The sequence below is a fragment of the Gopherus evgoodei genome, chromosome 2 (genome assembly GCF_007399415.2).
Source record: "Gopherus evgoodei ecotype Sinaloan lineage chromosome 2, rGopEvg1_v1.p, whole genome shotgun sequence".
Lineage (NCBI taxonomy): Eukaryota > Metazoa > Chordata > Testudines > Testudinidae > Gopherus > Gopherus evgoodei.
This window is the reverse complement of record NC_044323.1, coordinates 16829696-16851552: the sequence shown is the minus strand read 5'-3', so window position 1 is coordinate 16851552 and position 21857 is coordinate 16829696. Positions and strand designations below refer to the sequence as shown.

Sequence of the window (21857 nt, the reverse complement as noted above, 5' to 3'; positions counted from 1 at the left end):
AATCATATCTCCCCTCAGCCTTCTTTTGGTTAGGCTAAACAAGCCAAGCTCTTTGAGTCTCCTTTCATAAGACAGGTTTTCCATTCCTCGGATCATCCTAGTAGCCCTTCTCTGTACCTGTTCCAGTTTGAATTCATCCTTCTTAAACATCGGAGACAGTATTCCAGATGAGGTCTCACCAGTGCCTTATATAACGGTACTAACATCTCCTTATCTTTACTGGAAGTACCTTGCCTGATGCATCTCAAGACCGCATTAGCTTTTTTAATGGTCATATCACATTGGCAGCTCATAGTCCTCCTGTGATCAACCAATACTCCGAGGTCCTTCTCCTCCTCTGTTACTTCCAACTGATGTGTCCCCAGTTTATAACCAAAATTCTTGTTATTAATCCCTAAATGCATGACCTTGCATTTTTCACTATTAAATTTCATCCGATTACTATTACTCCAGTTTACAAGGTCATCCACACCCTCGGCTTTGTCAATGCAGAGTATCTTCACATCTTCTCTGGTCCTTCTGCAACTTCTTCTCACACCATGCAACACTCCAAATCCCTCCTCAGTCACTCCTTTCATCCAGCCTTTCAAAGCTGACCTTCACTCCTCATTTCCGGCCCTTGGTTCACTCAGCCTGGTATGAAGCAATTACGTAATGAAATGTAAAACACTAAGGCCAACATCTTCAAATGGGGGTGCTTAAAGTTAAGCACCTGACTCCATGCTCAGGTACCTCAATAAGTGATCTGACTTTCAGAGGTGCTGAGACTCAACAGCAACCATTGAGATCAGTAGGGGTTATGGGTGTTCAGCACACTTCAGAAAACCACGTACCTAAGTATAGGGTTAGGTGCCTATTTTAGCCATCTAAGCTTGAAAGTCTTGGCCTGCATACACAAAAAGAGAATGTCCCTTTCTTTTACTATTGCAGTCCCAATTTCCCCCAGAGCTTCCCCACTCACTCTTTGCTCATTGTCATCCCTTGCTGAGTTCTAATTTAGACGGTAAACTCTGAGGAGCTGGGACCTGCCATTTTTTGTGAAGTGCATTGCACATTATTACACTGTAGCTATAAACAATAACATTATGGTATAATATAATGTTAAAAGCAATGATGCCTAGGAGCGGATGGTCCAGGAAGAGGAACTTGCCTAGAAAGAGTCCTGTCAATAAGACACAAGTGTTAAGCAGAATTGTGGTTGGCCAAAGGATGCCCAAAGCCTTTCCATTTAACAGCTATAGGTAGCGTCACAGCATTTCCAGCACTGCAGAGAAGCACAGCCTTCCCCTGCAGTGCACTAGGATACATTTAAAGGGAAAGGACAGACTGTAGCCTCACACCAGCATGCTTCTGCAGACTAAATTAATTTTCAGGAGGGCCAGATTGATTTCCTCTTTCCTTCTCTTTAGCAGCCACAAAACAAAATAGCTGCATGATAGAAATGTTTCCCTTCACATCCTATCTTCATTGGAGAAGGAACATTCAAAAACAACTAATTGCAGGCTTTTCTCTCTCTCGTTTAGAGGCCAATTTGGCTGTGCTTAGGCAAATCCCAGAAAGCTGAGGCCAGGAGAGAACCACTGCACTCATTTTTGGTGCTCTCAGGAATTCACAATCTGCAGAGAGAGTCATGGAGGAGCCATTCCAGGGTGGAATCTCAAATCAGGGCTTGTGGTCTGTGTAAATGTGCTTGTCCTTTGATTCCCTTTGAAACATCCTGCACTGAGCATGAATGTTCTCCATGGCTTTGGGGGCAGATGCTCAGGCTGGACAGACCATGGGCCCATATTAATTCTGGTTTTGCAGCGTTAGGCCTGAGTTCAGTAGGGCACGTAAGCACATGAACAGTAACTATCTGTAAGCAGATGAACAGTCCCACAGACTTCCACAGGACTACTCACATACTGAAAGTCAGGCATGTGCTTAAACACCTTGATTAACTATCAGAGGGGTAGCCGTGTTAGTCTGGATCTCTAAAAGCAGCAAAGAATCCTGTGGCACCTTATAGACTAACAGACGTTAGTCTGTTCAAGTCTGCTCCAAAACGTCTGTTAGTCTATAAGGTGCCACAGGATTCTTTGCTTGATTAACTAGTGCACACAAACTTACAAAACCCTAGTAAATGAGACTCATGAAAGGAATTACACAAGGGCTGGCATGGAAGGAACGCAATGCTCAATCCCTGGGCAAGCCATCTTGGTAATCCTGCCATGGTTCAAAAACTGGCTGCAACCCCTGCACGTCCCCTACCTAGGGGACTGTGGCTATATCTGCACACCAGAGGAACCTGTAGCCTCTCTCAGACCCTTCGCCCACCTGCTTCTCTTTCCCCTTCAACCCTTAGAGCACATTGAAACTACTACATTACAGGGCTTTCACCATCTTTTAAGCACTTCTACCCCCACGTGCAGACACTATGACAATGGACTTAGTAGCTAAGATTTCACCCTGTGGTGAAAGAAAGGGCCTGTGGTTTTTGATACATCCATCAGAAAACATTGCAGTTGCACACAAAAGGGCAAAAAGCACACCAGAGTAGAACAAGAATAGGTTGTTGTGAATGATGATTCCAGCACTGGCCACAGTGGGGTCAGAGGTGGGGGAGGTCTCTTTTCAGCCATCTCAGAATAACACATTTGAGAATGCAATGAAATAAAACTTGACTAATTAGGAGTTCAGATGGCAGAAGAGCCAAGCAAAAATGAAAACATAACAGGCCTGATTCTCTGCCCACTTCCTCCAAATTTACATCAGCATTAATGCCAACGGAGTTATGCTTAATTTACACTGCTGTAAGTGACAGGAGAATCAGGGCAAGTATGTTGCCCTAATCTGCCAGCACCCACATCTGAGAACACTAAGATGTACTTAGTTTAAAATGTAGATGAGTGGGACATATTTAAGACCACCTGACCTAGGATCTGAAGGGGCAGGGATTGACTGGGCCAGGAAGATGAACTATTCTCCCAGTCCTATAGGAAGCAGTCCAACACCCAGTAGATACTCATCCAACCCCCACTGAAGTCAATGGAAGGACTCCCATTGACTTTGACAAGAGTTGGGTGGGTCCCATACTATGTCACTCGCCTGATCCTCTAAATTCATGACAGGAGCAATTTGGGGAAACTTGCAATCCCAGCTAACCGTGCTATACCGCCCGTGACTTCAGTCCCCAGGACTGTCACTGTGGCACCTTATTTCACACTTTTTAAAAAGTGAAAAATGTTAGCACTTAAAAAGTTCTAATACTTACACAGAGTGACTCATAAATAATTCATTTACTCCACATGCATCTGCATCATTTGAAATGCATCAGTGGTTCTATCAATATAGTGCAATGAATTTACATTATGCGGAATAGGCTTGGGGACATCAGGGCTCTCAGGGTGTTGTTGATCTGAGCATTATTACTAAAGGTAAACAGAAATAAATTACCGCTGCTAGTATAAGACAACATTTTACAGCATGGTAAATAAAACATATTAGTTCCAGATCATTAAATTCAATATCAAACTTTAAAAGAGCCTAGAGATTTATTTTATAATTGTATTAGTAAAATATACAATAAAACTAACGACAGGTTTCAGAGTAGCAGCCGTGTTAGTCTGTATCCGCAAAAAGAACAGGAGTACTTGTGGCACTTTAGAGACGAACAAATTTATTCAGCATGAGCTTTCGTGAGCTACAGCTATGCATCCGAAGAAGTGAGCTGTAGCTCACGAAAGCTCATGCTGAAATAAATTTGTTAGTCTCTAAGGTGCCACAAATAAAACTAATGTGATGTTCAGCATAATGAAATAAAAAGGCTTTGCTTTGTTTAGATCTCAGTTATTAGGTAACATTTTCGAAAGGGCTTGTGACTTTCATTGCAAATCAAAGGCTTTTGAGTGAGTTAGGCTCCGAAGTGCCTACATCACTTTTGAAAATGGGTCTCAGGTCCTTCCGAAAATTGTACCCCTTGTGCCTCTTCATGTAGGAGGAGGAATATGATGTCAGTGAGAAAGGGTAGTCTTGTGAACTGGGACGCAAGAGAACAGGGCTCAATTTTGTTTCTTAATGTCTCTGTGCCTCAGGCCTCATCTGTAAAATGGGGATACTAGTACTCTCTTTCATCCTTTGACTGTCTTTTCTGTTTAGATCATTGGCTCCTTGGGTCAAGGACCGGCTCTCACTATGTCTTTGTACAGTGCCTAGCACAATGGGACCCTGATCTCAGTTGGAGCCTCTAAACATTACCATAATACAAAAAATAAAAAACCACGTGTTGCCAGATGTCACAGCAAACACTAATTCAACTGGGGCTGAAAAAACATCCTGTTGTAAATAGCAGGCACTGGTGGCACACTACATCCAGTCAATTGCAGTAACCAGTGAAGAGACTGCTGTTATGTTTCTCATTAACAAAGAAAACATGTACTTTTTCCTTTAAGGCTGTGCCTACTACCACTGAGAGCTGGAACTGTGATCCTGTCTCCCAGAAGACACCTCGTGGGGCTGCTTTAGATCTTTTTCGCCTGTAGTCAGCAGTCTGGAAACCATGGGGAATTATTAAAGCTGGGCCATGGAGACATGAAGATTCTTGTGCTGCTCTGAATTGAGGAACCAAAACCTTTAGGGTTTGCATCCATGAATTCAAAAACACCCCAACTTCTCAAAAATTCCAAAAGTTCAGAGTCAAAGTACCAGTTTTGTCTCCTCTCTTGAATTTATGAAAATCATCTAACTTATAATTACCTGCCATTGCAATAAACACACACAAACCAACTTAAAACAGATACTCAAAGTCTGAGGAAGATCTGCACTCTTAGCACTTGAAGTGTAGCTATGTCACACACCGAGGTCAACTCTTATCTCATAAGAACAGCCATACTGGATCAGACCAAAGATCCATATACCCAGTATCCTGTCTTCCAACAGTGGCTGGTGCCAGATGCTTCAGAGGGAATGAACAGAACAGGTAATCATAAAGTGATCCATCCCCTGTCACCCATTCCCAGCTTCTGGCAGACAGAGGCTAGGGACACCACCCCTGCCCATCCTGGCTAATAGCCATTGATGGACCTATCCTCCATGAATTTATCTAGTTCTTTTTTTAACCCTGTTATAGTCTTGGCCTTCACAACATCCTCTGGCAAAGAGTTCCACAAGTTGTCTCTGTGAAGAAAGACTTCATTTTGTTTGTTTCTAAATCTGCTGCCTATTAATTTCATTTGGTGACCCTTAGTTCTTGTGTTATAAGAAGGAGTAAACAACACTTCCTTGTTTACTTTCTCCATATCAGTCATGATTTTATAGACCTCTATCATATCTCCCCTTAGTCATCTCTCTTCCAAGCTGAAAAGTCCAAGTTTTATTAATCTCTCTTCATATGGAAGCTGTTCCATACCCCTAATCATTTTTTCTTGCCCTTTACTGTATCTTTTCCAATTCCAATATATCTTTTTTGAGATGCAGTATTCAAGATGTCGGCATACCATGAATTAACTCTTTCTGTTAACTACTATCAAATCAATGGCATTACATCAGTGTAGGTCAGAACCACACACTTTCTGTATTCAAGACCCAATTCAGGAAAGGGCTTATGTATGTTCCATTTACTTCAAAGGGATTTTTATCCTGAAGAGAGATGCCTTCTTGTGTTGGGGTTTTAGCACCTGATCCAATGCCCACTGACATCCGTGAAAAGACCCCCCAAACCCACTGAAGCAAATGGATCAGTATTGAGAGATTTCATTGGCTGAACTGCTTTGAAAGCAAACCATTGAGACTATTTGAATATTCCTACCCACGCAACGTGCTTATCATTGGCTAGGCTAACAAACTCATCTTTTACAACAACACAAAAAATAAAACGAGAGAGTAATACCCTTTAAAGGAAATCTGGTAGATGTGAAAAGAGCCAAGAGCATCGATTTTTGCAATCTAGCTTTCAGATCTCTCTGCATTAGAGTGGTTTATGTTGTGGTGTTAACAACAAGGGAAGAATGGGGACAAGGATATACGACGCTGTTACAGTTTCAATTATTTTGTCGGAATCCCAAAACAACCAGGGTTCCTTCCACCCATTAATTCCCACTTTTACATACATCTTTCAGCACTATTTTCTACTACGCTGTGTTAGTGTGAAATAGGCTTCTTAAGTGAGTCCTAAGGGAAGAAATACTTGCATTTTGAGAACCAAGAACAGCTGGGTGCAACAGGACAGAGGGTGTATGGGGTAGTGGACAAAGCATGGACTAGAACTTTGGACTACTGGGCTCTATTTCATGCTCTTCCATTGGACTGTTGGCCATCGTAAGCCTGATTTACCAGTTACCCAGCTGTACAAAGAGTGTATTATTTCCCCATCCAAAGGGGTGTTGTAAGAATTAATTAATGTTTGTAAAGTGCTCTAAGGTTCTTGGATGAAGGGCATTACAGTATTTATTGCAAGACTCTGCTCGCAGTTACACTGGTGTGAATCTAAAGGAATATCACTGGTTTCATGGAGTTCCCCCAGATTTACACTGGTGAACCTGACATCAGAATCTGAAACATAATTATAACAACCACCAAAGGGAAAATCATTTAATCAGAAATGTTTATAGTGGCTTGACCAATGACAGCTTAATATTTTTTTACTTTTATATAACCTTAGATTATTTGGCTATGATCCAAAGCCCACTGAAGTCCAGTAGGGTCTATTTATTCCAGTGGGCACTGGATCCAGACCTTTACCAACAGTTCAATGTGGGAGTTATAATGCCTGCCAAAAATTAGAGGCTAATAAAAACATATAGATATTACCAGCATGCAAACAGTTTGGGAAAGCTGGTATTTGCACAGGAGGAAAAAAAGAACACTATTGTGCAGAAAAACACATGTTAACCACGAAAGAAATTAGTTTTTGAAAACCTCTAAGTGGAGCTGGAAAATTCTTCTGATGTTTCTTCAAATAAAAAAAAATATTGCGTTATCATCCCACAAATATTCTAGCGGCAGAGTTTAGGTGCAAAAATATTCATAGGAACAGGATATTATAAAGCAAAATAATCAGATAAATTCACCCGAGGCAAGGAATGTTTCATAATAGGTGTCTGTACAGCGCCCAGAGCAGTGGAGCGCCTTCTTGATTGGGCCTTTAGACATGAAAAGGTTAAGTAATAATGCTAAAGAATGGTTTCTGAACTCTCAAATGCAAGAAGTATTTCCACCTTTATTCTCCCCATAGATTGCAGTACTGGGAGAGAGATTTCAACAGGTGTGCAGAAACTGAAAAAGGACACTCATCAGCCAGAAGTCCTCTGGCAAGTAGCCAATTGGTTGTAGTGGCATACACTGCCTGCAATGCCTTCTCCACCAGCGGCTAGTGCAGCAGAAAAAAACAGTAGATGGGGCTGGCCAGAGATGGATGTGCTTAGGGTGATGGGGGATGCACTGATCCAGCCTATGCCCTTGGCAATCTCTCTCCCTGCCCCAGCGAGGACCTGGTTCAGCTCCCATTAAAGTGAATAGAAAGATTCCCGTTCACTTTAATGAGAATCAGGTTGATCCCTAAATGAGCTGTACAGCATGGCATTGTTTCATTCCAGCAAGAGCCGATTTAGATTGCAGTAGATGCCAGTGGGGGGCTGGAATTTGCATCCATAGAACAATCTCCACTGCTGCAAATATGGTGTGCATTAATTCTAGTATTATTCTGTTTCTTCCCCTTGGTACTGGAAAATATAGATTGCAAGACAGGATAAAAAGAATACATTGCTCACATACAAGGAGCAGACCAGCTGTTGCTGGACCACTGTGTTGCTAGTTGCCTAGCAACGCTTCACCTCTCTGCCTGAAAAAAATATTTTGGCAAGGGAATGCATTATGAAAATATAAATCAGAAGATTTGTTTATGGTAAAATAAAGACTGACCATGATAGTGCTCGAACTATTTGTTTTGACAACCTGTTGCATCTTGTCAGCTACCATGATTATAAGCGGTTTGGAATAGGGGCTTTTTCACTTCATGTCTGAATGGCACCTACCAACAGACCTAATTGGGGACTCCACTACTGACACATATGTGATGCTGTGTATAATGGAGAAATATAATGTACACATTTACCCTGAGGAAACCTGGAGTAAGAATTTGGGTACTAGAGACAAGTCAGGAGAAAGAGTGAGAAAAGGAGGGAAAGAGAAAGACAGGGAAAGGAAGGAATAAGTGAGAGTAGAATTATTGTCAAGTTTGTGTGAAAGACTCACCACTTATCCACTTAGCCTCTGGGTCATGAATTTTGAAATCAGCACTGAATAGATCTTCCACTGTTATCTTCTTTTTTTGAGATAGGCTGTTATCTTCAACTGTGAAATGTTCAGAAGGAAATAGGCGTTATTCCTAATTTGAAATTTATCTGTAAATGCAACAGTTGTGAATGGCATATAACTCCTCATGCTGAGCTCTTCCACATTTCAGAATAGATGGGAGAACACCATGGCCTGAATTCTCAGTCATGTTAAGGCCCCTGTAGGCAGGCTGCGTGGTACAATGGGACCTTAATGTAAAGCCAAATTTGGCCCAATATTCTGAAATTCATATATACTGTGTATTAGGAGCAAATGTCTGGACAAAAGGACCAAGATCTGATCCAAAGCAGGTGTTTCTTCTGAACAAAACTTGGGGTTTTTTTAATGTATTCATCATAGCAATAGAAATTATTGCAGAGATTGTTCTACCACCACTGGTTAAATTATGCCATAAGTTAAACATTTGAACAGTGGGAAAAGAAAAACAAAATACAAGTCTAGACTGAGAAAGATGGTTAGGCACCTAAAGATACAGATTGGTTCTTGGTGGGATTTACAAATTATTTCAGGAGGAGTTAGGTACCTAAACTGGGCTTTTGCAAATCCCACTAGGTGACTCTCTGCATCTTTAGGCTCCTTTATAAATCTTCCCCCTACTCAGGTACATTTATAATAAAAAGACAAAAACTTCATTTGCAAGAATAGTGAAAACAGAGCCGCTCTCTGGATTACATGCACATAATTTTGAGATTCTGGAAGACTTCTTAGTAGCTGCCAGAGGGATAGGCTCAGCATCACTCACCCATACTGCATCTCCTGATGATGCTATTTCTATTGCCTTTCCTTCCCCACCCCACCCCCAAAATGCTTCCTACATATCTTGGATGCTATCATCACAAACTCTCGTGCACTAGGACAGGACTCCCACTATATAGCTTCACATAATAGGAGGAGAATCAATTTCAACATCAAAAGGGTAGAAATCTTGGTACAGAAGACCACAAAACAGTAGCAACTGCTCTATGGCAGGACGACTTAAAAAGAATCCTTTGAGTCTGGAACTCATCCAATGGTACACTGAGATACAATAATAGGGAGACAAGGGAATTCAAACATAAATGCGAGCAAGTCATTCATTATCTGGCAGTAATTTCACACAATGAAATGTCAAACCTTCATGTATCTTCAGGTATGAACTAACGTCACTTTTTTTAAAACAAAGATTGCTTTGATGTGTAATTCTTCTGGTCAGGTGTTAGGAGCACCAGCTAATTGCCTGAACACAGCTGGCTGGGGTTGGGCCAAACGCTGTCTTTTCAGAAGCTAGCCTCATTGCTGTGGAACAGGGGTGGGGGAGGAGACAAAGAGGAGAACAGCAGAAGCAAAAAGAAAGCTGGGTCCTGTACTATTTATTCTCCTATGGTGCCCCATCCCCACTCTTGTAATGTAGTGTTGAACACATATTGAAGGCGCTTATGCAGTGAAACTTAAACACAGGGGGCCTAACTGGTGCACTATACAGCAGAGGGATTTTGTACCAACTACTAGAAAACAGAACTAGTGGGGGAATTCTACTGAAGAGGTGGAACTTCTCAATGGCATTAAGATGCTGCCTTCTCAGCACTCTTGAGCAAGAACCACAGTATTTTCATAATTCCCCTTCTACTCTAAATTCTGAGTCTCTTATCCATCTTTAGAATTTGCTGAGAGATACTTTGGTTAGCCTGAGACTGGTACAGAGAAAACAATTTAGCACCTTTTTTTTTCTCCTTTGGCCAGCAATGACATCAAGATCCTCAGACATTGCTAACTGACTTTTAAAAAAAAAAAAGTCTTCTGATTCCAGTGTGTAATGCAATATGGCATGTAGGATTCAAGGAGTCAAGTGAGTGTCTCCTCTGTACATTTCCAGTAGGCCCTATTAAAAACTGAACCTATATGGCATTAGAGGTCTGGTGACATCCAAAGCAAGTGCAGAGAAGATCAACAGCTTGTGATTCTTAAAGGAAAGGTAATATTATCTGGGGTATAAATAATGTCTGCAGTGTTTAATGAGCACTCAGGAGTCAGGACGGTTAGAAGGAGGGCACAGCACTGTTATTAGCTTGGCACTGGACCTATGAAGTTCACAGCAGGCATGGTCAGAAACTTAACAGACATTAACATAGTAGAGACTCCCATACTAACATGGCATCTCATTTGTATAGTCATTTCCACATCACATCTACACAAACTATTTCATGAATACATGATAGAGGCTCTCAGGCCAATGGATGAAGAGCATATGCAATATCAATGAATCCTAGACTGGGTACATAGCTGGGTGGAAAATGGAAAATTATTGCTTTTCATAGAAAAACCAAATACCAACAATTTTCTGGCTGGAAAACCCCCTTTTTGTCCTGCAGTTTTGGGGCAAAAAAATTAAAAATTTTCAATCAGCCCTTAGTATGCATATTTATTCCTCAAATGAACAAATAAAGCCATATTTTGGAGGTCACTAGTGCAGGTCTATCTACTTCTACAACATCACTGAAGGATCTGATTGCCAGAGGTGTGCTGGTATCATGTGGCCCTAATTTTCTTAACTACTGTTTAATATTAACTTGCTATGCAGTGGAATACATACATACAGTGGAAACAGACTCCTTGAATCCATTTTACTTCATTCATCTGCAGCTACTGAGCAACCCAGAGCTACTTAGTATTAACTGTGAAACGTGTTTTGTTTCACTAGCAGGTGCCCTGTACCACCTGTATCAGGTGATAACATGTTCTTTCAGTTTTCCTATTTTCAAACTACGATTGAGTCTTTGTTTTACTTGATTTGGCTTCACTCGCTACAGGAACTGAAATAGCCTAACAAATCCTCTGTCAAAACCCTGTATGCAATAATATTTTTCCATGCTCTTCACATTTTTATTAAACCAACAATATAGGTTCTGAGGAACAGGTCTTTTTAATTAATGATAAATAGCAGGGTGCTAATACTTAGTACCTGGTGGCAGTGAACAGGATAACCAGAGTAGGTAGGGGAGGAATGGTAGAGCTGCCAAAGCTTAAATAACAAGGTGAGCCACCAGTTGAGGGAGAAACTATTTACTGGGAAAAACCACTATGGAACAAACATTTGGATATATACATTAGGTCCCTGGTCTTCCAGCACAGTCATAAGGACAGATGCTCCCTTGTTTCAACATTGGAGTCTGGGGATGGGGTAGGGAAGGATCACGTCCTCTACCCCATCCACACAGGCCAGGGACAACTGCACTCAGACAAGCATCGGGACTACTCTCTCTCTGTAGGTCCTGGGCAATCCTAATGCTCCAAAGGAGCAGAGAATTAGGCAGCACTATTGTTCCTATCACACACAATCTCTCCTTGAGCTCTGCACTATCACGCTGCTGGGCTAATGGGCACAACACAGCCCACAACATGCTGTTGAGAACATTAACCTCAGTTAGTGGGCTGGCCTATGTACCTTCAGGTTGGAGACTAACCAAGGACCCTGTTCTGTGTTTTGAGCAGCTGAAATCAGGTGCCTTGAGCCAACACCACACACTCACAAAGCAATACAAACAAAGCTTTCCTGACCAAGCAGGGGCCCAAAAGTCTTTCCCCTTACATCTCCCTATACTGCTCCAGAACCAACCACAGGAACCCACCTGCTTCCCACAGCTCCACCCCCAACCAAGTTCTCTCAGCCCTTTGTAGGAAATGTGTAACTCCTTCTCAGCTGGGTCTGATTATTGAACAAGGCAGACTGGGCCCAGACTCCCTGGCCCTTAAAGGCTCCCTGTAACACCTTACCACAGCTAGAGCTGTAAAACCCAGATTTGTGCAGCTAGAAAAATAGGATTCCTGGTGTCTTGCTGGTAGATGGAAACTGATATCCCAGCAGGATAAGGTGGCTTTAAGCCACCTATGCATGCTTCATATTCTGGAAAGGTTACTATAACTTATGCTCAGGTCCCCTCTGGGCAATTACAATAACAGGAAATTCAACAACAGAAATTCAGAAAATAAAATGGAAAAACATTATGAGGGTTTTTTTTGCCACTGTTTTAGAACAGCCTGCATGATGCTAGACACACTAGTCATGCGCATGGCTCACCAACTGTGCAGCTGCCAGGAGTGCTCAATGAGCTAATGTTTTACAGTGACTGCCTTTCACACTACCTCTGTGCCTGTGACACCTGCTAAAAATGTAATAGGGAATTGGATGCACTTACTTATACAGTTAAAGGTCAGACTTGAAGGGAACAATCTTGAAGTGTATCTCCAGAAAGTGTCAAAGACTAAAGGCACTTCTACACAGCAGCTGGGAGGTTGCTTCCCAGAATGGATAGACAGACGTGCTAGCTTTGACTGAGCTGGCATGCTAAAAAGAGCAGCAAAGTCAGGGGTAGACCAGGCAATGGCTGGAACTAGCTGTCTGAGTATGTAACTAGGGGGTCTGGGCAGGTTTGTCTCTCTCTGAGCTGCCTCACACACAATCCCCAGCTATGCTGCTATTTTTAGCACTCTAGCTTGAGCACAGCTGGTGGTGTCTTGTACTGGGAAGCATGCTTCCCGCTGCAGTGGAGACATACCCTAAGAGGAAACATGCATAAAGTCATTGCTTAGCTTTTCTTTCCAAATACAGAACCTGATCCTGAAGATCTTCCTTGGGCAAAACACCTGCTGAAGTCAATGAGAAGTTTGATTGAGAAAGCACTGCAGGACTGGGCCAACTGATAGCAAGCCTCTTCTACTTTGTTTTGTTTTACATATTAGTTTCTATCACTTTTTGTGAGAAGGGGGGTAAATATTATTTAGTAAAATATCAATCCTACAACACTGGACTCAAGGAAAGTTTTTGGGTGTTTTTTCATTGATGTGAATGTGCAGCAGGAACTGGCCCTGCATTTCAAAGCAGGTTGGAATAGCTGCACTCACACAAACCTGTATTTGAAGCCACAAACTACTATGGGTTTTGTGGGCAATTTTGCACAAGCAGATACTCATTAGCAAATATCCACTAAGACAAGCAGATACAGGACTTGAAAATGCTGTCCCTGCAAGTCTAAAGGAATATAAATGACTGAAATCTCACAATTTTAGTAGGGCTTTGTAAAATAAAAAATAAAAAAGCAGTTGAAAATTAAGCACTGTTGTTACTAATTAGACTTTCTAATGTGTGTAATGAACTCTGCTCATAATTTATGGGCTAGCTTAAAACAGGGAGAGTGACCTTTTTCTTAAACATTTGAACCAGCATGAATCTCAGCCTAACCAAAAATTGAATCCAGAGTTAAAACCTTTTTTAAAAGTTTTGATCAATTTGGAAGAGAAATTTAAAAAGGTATATAAAAACCTCTTCCTCAATTACTGGGCTCCAGCCACCTAACCTCTCCCTTCTCCACACTTACCACTTACCCTTCTTTCTGAAGAGCATGCCCTGACTCTGACCCTGCATGAAAACCCCACCATCATGTGCTAGGAATAGATACAATTAATCATTGCTGCTTTGCTTAAAGCTGTATTGTAATCATAGAGTATGAGAGTTGGAAGGGACCTCAGGAGATCAGCTAGTCCAACCCCCCTGCTCAAAGCAGGACCAATCCCCAGACAGATTTTTTTCCCAAATCCCTAAATGGCCCCCTCAAGGATTGAACTCACAACCCTGGGTTTAGCAGGTCAATGCTCAAACCACTGAGCTATCCCTCTCCTGAGTTATCCTGTACTCTGCAGTGGATTCCCAAAGTGCCTCAGACGCTACCTACTTAGGGTATTTACATCATGCTCGTGATTGATTCCTGAAGATCTATGCACTGCAAGCCTGGGGGAACACTGCAGAGTGGGCCATTGGAGCAGTGGCTCAAAGCGATGGACTAAACTGAGAGCTGGTTCCAGGTAAGTGATAGATCTATTAAATGTAGTTATGAGGGAAGAGTAACTGGACAAAGAAAGGAAGAGGTTTTCAGCAGCAGGCCAACAGGAACGGGACTACTGGTATAGGGGTGGCAATTGTAGGGACACTATTATTTACAGGAACATTTCCCTACATTTTATTTGCTCTGTGTGTTCCTATAGTTATATCATATATATACATCCCAAGAGAGAAAAGGTATATATGTATGCACACATGTGCTTATACACACAGAGAGACATTATTATGTAAAAATAAGAGCTCACTCATCATATCTGTTCCTGTATATCTTTTGAGTCACAGCTTCAATAACAAGTTGTTCACCAACTACTAGCTCTGAAGATTCAGTGCAGGAAAATTTCTACCTACCTAGATGATGCAAGCTGAGTCAGCAGAAAACCTAAAAAAAAAAGCTCAATGTGCTCTGAACAGAAAGATTAATCTCAATGGGGTGTTAACTTTGAAACCTAACTATGAAGTTTAAACAGTAACCTTAACTACTTCACTGTGGATCATTCTAGCACAAACATCCAGCTAATGTGCTTATCCGACAATGCCAAACTGACAGCTACATCTTTTCAGATGTCAAACACTGCAACTGCCCCCTACCCCATCTAGCCAAACCTCCACCTTCCGTCTGATAAATTCTACAATGCAGTGGTGTGTTTCCAATACTAGGATCCAGATCGTCAGTCCACTGATCTTGGCATAGCTATAGTTAAGTTGATACTGCCATGTCCATTGGCCTCTGCCTATAGCCTCTGCCTGGTACTTGGCAGTTATCCTAAGAGAAGTAATTTACAAAGACCAGGCGTATAGAATATGGCTAAAAGATGAAATTTAAAGATCACCCATTGGGAAGTATAAATTATTTACTCCACTACAAAGCTGTGTAGTACACGGTTGTGTTTTACATTCTTAGAAAAATAAAGAGCTGGGGTCTGATCCAAACCCCACTGAAGTCAAATGGATCCTTCTATCAATTGAAAAGGGCTTTGGATCAGCACTCTAGAGAGTCTTGATATAAAACAATGTTCTAGACAGTGTTCTGCACCCAATGTTAAAGAATAGGAAACTATTTGATCTCTACTTTGCATTCACTTTATCAAGTCTCTGCCCTTGGAAGTGCAAAATTACAAAAGAAAAACGGAACGCAAGTGAGTTAAAGGTTATAAATACCTGGTGTCAGGAGTATAACAGAGGTGACAATCAGGGAGCAAATAACCAGAATAACAAGTAAAGCAATTGCAATTCCTTTCCAGTTTCTTTGTGGAGGATTACTTCCCACCAGCTCCTAGAAATAACAAAGGACGGGAATATTAAGTAAAGGCATCAGAACAAGGAAACAAACAACAAAATCCAAACAGCAGTGCACTTTTTCACCCGGTACCATATATCGCTGTGAACATGGTAGCACAAACAACCACTCAGACTACAGTTTATGTCATTGTACCATATTCTGGTGTTTATTTGATTCACTCTCGATCAAAGTATAGGACCAATAAATATGATGAGCCAAATCCATATCTGAGATGACTCCTCTTGGGTAACTGTGTGTATCTATGGGAGGAGCAGCCAGAATGCTTTGAAGGGAGAGTAGAAAGGGTATCCCCTGTACAGTCACCCTTGTTACACTCCTTCCTCCTCACCCTGCCTTACCAATACAGCTCGTCAGCCTCTGTCTGCTGTGACAGCAGTGCCCAGGCATACCTCCTCGGGGCTAGTCAGCGCTCACAGCTATGCTAGGGTCCTCTCCCCAATCTCCAGAGTGAGGGAGGTCATATCATTGCTTCTTCCTTTGTGGGAGTATTTGATGTGGGTGCCCCCTCCCCAAGGGCACAGGTTTTGGAGCAGCCATCATCTGGCAGTCACTCTACAGGACTTCATAAATATGTGCAGTCATCGTATCTAAAATGGAGAAGAGTTAGCTCAAAAGAGCTGTGAGATGCACATTCCTTTAAAATGGCCAAGAGCCAGAGTCACAGGTGGGTGTGAATGAGTGCAGGAATTCTAGAGGGAGCTACAGTCATGTAAACACCACCTTCCTACAAAGCCCCAACATGCATATCGCACCAGTGAAACCTCAAGTAGACCAAGGGCTGCTCTACACTGGGGGGAGGTATCGATCTAAGATATGCAGCTTCAGCTACATGAATAGTGTAGCTGAAGTCAAAGTATCTTAGATCGATTTACCTCGGGTCCTCACGGTGCGGGATCGACGTCTGCGGCTACACGTGTCGACTCCGCTACCGCCACTCGCTCCGATGGAGTTCCAGAGTTGACAGAAGCGCGTTAAGGGATCGATATATCGCGTCTAGATGAGATGCGATATATCGATCCCCAAAAAATCAATTGCTACCCTCCGATATGGGGGGTAGTCTGGACGTACCCCAAGACTCGCTTAGACTCACGCCCACTTACCAAGTGTAACAACTCCCTCCCTCCCCTCACTGAGTCTGATGAGGCCATGGCTACACTGGCGCTTTACAGCACTGCAATTTTCGCACTCGGGTGTGAAAAAACATCCCCCTGAGCGCTGCAAGATACAGCGCTGTAAAGCCTCAGTGTAATCAGTGCCGCAGCACTGGGAGCGCGGCTCTTAGCACTGCAAGCTACACCCGTAGAGGATGTGGAGTGCGTGCAGTGCTGGGAGAGCTGGCAGGCAGCGAAGATGAACTTGCCAACCTTGTGAAACGACTGAATGAAACCTCCACAAAATATGGCGCTGCGACCACACTTTGAAGTGCAAGTGTAGCCATACCCTCAGTGTAAGGAGTTTTAATGTGACTCTCAGGAAGTCTCGCACCAAGGCTCCAGAGAGGAGTACAAAGAAAAGCAATATACAGGAGGGTGTAAGTAGATAGAAGATAAACTAGGCCACCCATTTCCTTAACTTACACCTTTTACTTGCTCCTCAAAACATACTGCATCTATGTAGACCTTCTTCTGTTCACTGACATATCACAAGTGAGTCTTACACATCAGCTCTGAGCCTGGCCCCAAACATTCAAAAAGCCACACTATTTACCGATAAGACGAACATTATTGAGGTTTTACCATATAGATTTGTTTCTGATCTCTCTGGCATTTCTGACTGTGGATTTTATGAAGTGGAGGGATAGCTCAGTGGTTTGAGCATTGGCCTGCTAAACCTAGGGTTGTGAGTGCAATCTTTGAGGGGGGCATTTAGGGATCTGGGGCAAAAATCTGTCTGGGGATTGGTCCTGCTTTGAGCAGGGGGTTGGACTAGATGATCTCCTAGGGTCCCTTCCAACCCTGATATTCTATGAAATCATCATCACTCCCATAACTACATTGGTCACTGGGGCATCATCAATCTATTGTCTCCACCCCAACAATTGTGTGTCAGTGCTTGAGTCTCCACGAAGTCCATTCCTGTCCACTCTTTTATGTTGTCAATCCATCTCTTCTTCTATCTATCTCTTCTTCTCTTCCCCTGTACTGTTCCTTGGAGGATGATCTTGGATAGGCCAGGTGGTCTTGTTACATGGCCATACATACCACTTCAGCTGGAACTTCTTCATGGTCGACAGGAGGTCTGCATATGACCCAGCACATTGGGTGAGGATGTTGCTGACCTCTTCATTAGTGACGTGGTTGAACTAGGAGATGCCCAGGATTTTAAAGAAGCATCTCATCTCTACTACCTGTATTTTCCATTCAGGTTCTGCCACAAGGGTCCATGTCTTGCACACATACAGAATAATGGAGATGACCAATGCGTGCAGCAGCTTCAGTTTGGATTCCAGGGAGATGTTCTTATTTCTCCATATTGGCTTTAGCTTTGCCACTGCTGCAGTTGTTTGCGCAGTTCTTGTCCGAATTTCTGCCTCGGATCCTTCATCAGTGATGATTGCTCCCAAATACTTGAACTGTTTCACTGCCTCCAGCTCTTGTCCACTGACAGTAATATGTGAGCTGATCTCACCACATTTGTTTGTCATCCGCTTGTTTTTTTCTGCCCTGATTTCCATGCCATATTTTGCGGAGGTTTCATCCAGTCGTTTCACAAGGTTGGCAAGTTCATCTTCGCTGCCTGCCAGGCCATCGTCATCAGCGAACCGAAGATTGAGATTGTTCGCCCCTCCAGTGCTGACTGTGCATATGTGATCTTCTAGGGCATCATCATTATGTGCTCCAAGTAGATGTTGAACAGTGTGGGCGAAAGAAGGCAGCCTTGCCGGACTCCAACAGTGGTGCAAAACCACCCTCCTATTGTGCCAATGACGAGAACTGCCCCACTGGCTTTGGCATACAGTTGTTTAATGGTAAGAATAAGCTGACGACCATCATTGTACTTCTTCATGGTTGCCACACTCTGTCAAATGCCTTTTTGAAGTCAACAAAGACGTGGTAGATGTCCTGCTGGTGTTGTAAGTATTCTCATATAGAACATGAAAGTTGAAAATCTGTTCTGTGGTACTTCCAGTATGAAAGTCAGCCTGTTCTTCACCAATGATATTCTCTGCTTGTGGCTTCAATCTGTTCAATATGACTTTCAACATCACTTTACTAGGATGGCTAATAAAGCTTGTGGTCCGGTAATTTTGACCCAACTGTAGGTTGCCTTTCTTTGGCACAGTGATGATTAGTGACTGTGTCCATGTGGAGGGCCTCTCACCAGTCTGTCAGATCTTGTTGCAGAACTTCGTGAGTACATCTAATATTTCTCCTCCAAATTTCATAAATTCTGCTGGGATGTTGTCAATACCTGTAGCCTTTCTGTTCTTGAGTGATTTCACAGCTGTGTCCACTTCTTCCTATAGTATTGGAAAGTCATCATCCTCTGTTGAATCTGGGCTGTCTAAGACATTAGGATCTCCATTTGTCTGGTGGTTGTATAGATCAGAGCAGTAGTTTGTCTACCTATTGATGATGTCCCTATCTTCTGTAAGACTGTTCCCTTCTTTGTCTTGAACTGCATTAGCTTTGGTCTATCTTTCCTTCATGAGATATTTTTCAACCTGGAAGGCTCATTTGCTATTTTTATTATTGATATACTCTTCAATTTTAGAGCATTGTTTTTCAATCCATATCTCCTTGGCCACCTTCATTCCTTTCTTGATTTTTCTCCCAATTGCTCTGTATTTATCAACAACCTCAGTGCTGTTCTTGTCTCTCTTAAGTTCTCTTTTACTGTCACACATTTGTAGTATTTCATTTGTGACCCATGGTTTTGCCTTCTTACGATGTTTCCCAAGGATGTCCATTGCTGCCTCATTCATTACAGCATCAAAATTGTTGGTCATTGTTTCTATGTCTTCCTCTAGAGCGAGCAGCGGGACAAATTTTCAGCCAATCATTGCTTTAACCGTTTAATATCACAGTGGTACAAGTCTATGCTCCTACAACAGACTATGACGATGAGCAAATTGAAGATTTTTACAATCAGCTCCAAGACTTCATCGATAAGGTACACAAGAAAGATATCCTGATTGTACAAGGAGATTGGAACACTAAAGTGGGTACTACCACACAGGCAGATTGGCAAGATTATTGTGGCCCTTTCTGTAATGCGGTAACCAATGAGCAAGGATTGAGACTTTTGGAGTTTGCCAGCTATAACAATCTGGTTCTTGGAAACACATTAAGCGAACATAAAGCATCCAGATGATTAATATGGCACGCACCTAATGGTCTACATCACAGTCAGATCAACTACATCCTGGTGCAAAACCGATTTCGTTCTGGGATTAACAGAGCTAAAACAAGGAGCTTCCCTGGTGCTGATATTGGAAGTGATAACGACCTTGTGATACTAAATTTTTGGCTATGGCTAAGGAAAATCATCAAGCCAAAGTTCACCAGAACCAGGTTTGACTTAGAAAGACTTAGAGACCGAAACATACACGTTCACAGGCTCTTAAATATTTATTGCACCTTTTTTCCGCCTTAGTTTCCTAGCTTCCACTGGATTTCCCTTAGCAATTAAACATCCAAATGGACTCTGCTTTCTGACAAGCTTGAATAATCACTCAGCAAATCTGGGCTCACAGCTATAGCAACACTAAAACCTTCACATCTAGACACTCTATTAATTTGTGATTTTGCCTAGTTTGAAGAATTATCGATGATGGTGGGGAGAAGTCACTTTGCACTGGTTCTTGTTTCAGGTGCCCCCCTCCTTTTTTTTTTTTTGTGGCCAGCAAAAGCGTTTTGCCCAAATTAAGTGCATGTGGAGTTCAAAAGAGTAATTCCATTTGCTGTGATGTGGAGGTTATTTTGTATAAAGAATATCACCCCAATGGTAAGTAAAGTGGGACATTTGTGAAAATCTCATTCCCTTTGATCTTGAAGAAATGCTGGGGATAATGCTATATGTCAGTGGCTCTCAACTTTTTCCACATCATGACCCCCAAGTCACAACAAAATAAAATTTTGGAACCCTCCTTTAATGTGGTTTGGGATCAAGGCATACCAAAGGTCTTGAACTCAGGCTGAGAACCCGTGCTGTATGCCAGTAAGCATCTGAAAGTGACATCTCTATTTCAGCTGTTTATTCTGTTTTTTGGCTTTGTACTTGAAAAAATATATATAATTAGACAAAACAAAATTATTTGTTCCATCATTGATATTAGAAGAAAAATCTGAAAAGTAGGTCAGGAGCTTTGAGAAATGCAAGACTGACAACAACTAAATAAAGAGGATAGAAATGCCCTGACATTATCCAGTGCCTTCCATTTGAGCATCTTTACAAACATTCATTAATTTAGCCTCCAACATCCTTGTGAGGGAGGGTTGCATTGCGATCCCCATATTTCAGGTGATAAACCTAGGATTTGTGATTTTCCCCAAGGAAGTCAGAGGAAGAGCCAGGAAAAGAATCTAGGACATGCCACTTATCCATAGGACCACTCTTTCTTACCTGTAAAAGGGAACAGCAAGAGCAGAAGGAACAGAGGGATATATGGAAAGAAAGCATCCAAATTGCACAGTGCTTCTACCTGAGGGCAGCCAAAGACTAACCAAATGGTTCTTACACTTCAGTAGGCAAAGCTGGAAGAAGGATGGAGCAAGGGCTTGATCTACTCCCCACTTCCTCCCTTGCAAAGCACTGCTGCAAACACAGCAAAAGTACTAACAAGAGAGAGCCGGGGCCAGCGACAGCAGTAATTGTCAAAGATATTCTTTTAGGTGCAGTGTCTTCTACTTCTCCCACTAACCAGACAAAGGCAATGTCTAAATCCTTGTGACTTCAGAGCAGAATGATGTAGTTTCATTCCATCAAGCACACCACACTCTCTAGTAACATTCTGTGCATTACACAAAGTATACTAATCAATCATTACGTCAATGACATTGGTAACTTCTCACTGGAGCTGGGAGTGGGAATAGGCAATGAAATATTAAAAGATGCGTTTCAAAAAAAGCCTGACTTGGTCTTAGCCCCTGTGTCACACCTGGTCTTGCAAAACTAGTTGAAAGTTGCTCTCTGGTCCCCCTTGCTCTGAGGAAATTACTCAACTCATGTTCTCACACAGCTTCTCTGGCTATGGTGGGGGGTTGAAGGTGGGAGAGGCTGCAGAGCAAAAGGAAGTCTCCATCTACTCCCCGTTCATCCTCTTCCCTGCCCACTCACTTTTGGGGGGAGTAGTATTGGGCAAGACATCCCTGCTCTACTCAGCAAGGCAATATTCACAGTCTCAGTAGGAGA

General features: G+C 42.3%; 1 protein-coding gene across 7 annotated transcripts in view; it reads right to left on the bottom strand.

Moving 5' to 3' along the window:
• DPP6 (dipeptidyl peptidase like 6) overlaps positions 1-21857 on the bottom strand; it is an 863093-nt gene that overhangs the window by 284670 nt on the left and 556566 nt on the right. For all 7 annotated transcript variants that reach the window (XM_030550076.1, XM_030550078.1, XM_030550079.1 and 4 more), the window contains 2 exons: positions 15362-15476; positions 8230-8328 (listed from right to left, as the gene is read on the bottom strand). In XM_030550076.1, the coding sequence (XP_030405936.1) occupies positions 8230-8328; positions 15362-15476 (214 nt within the window). The remainder of the gene's footprint in view (positions 1-8229; positions 8329-15361; positions 15477-21857) is intronic.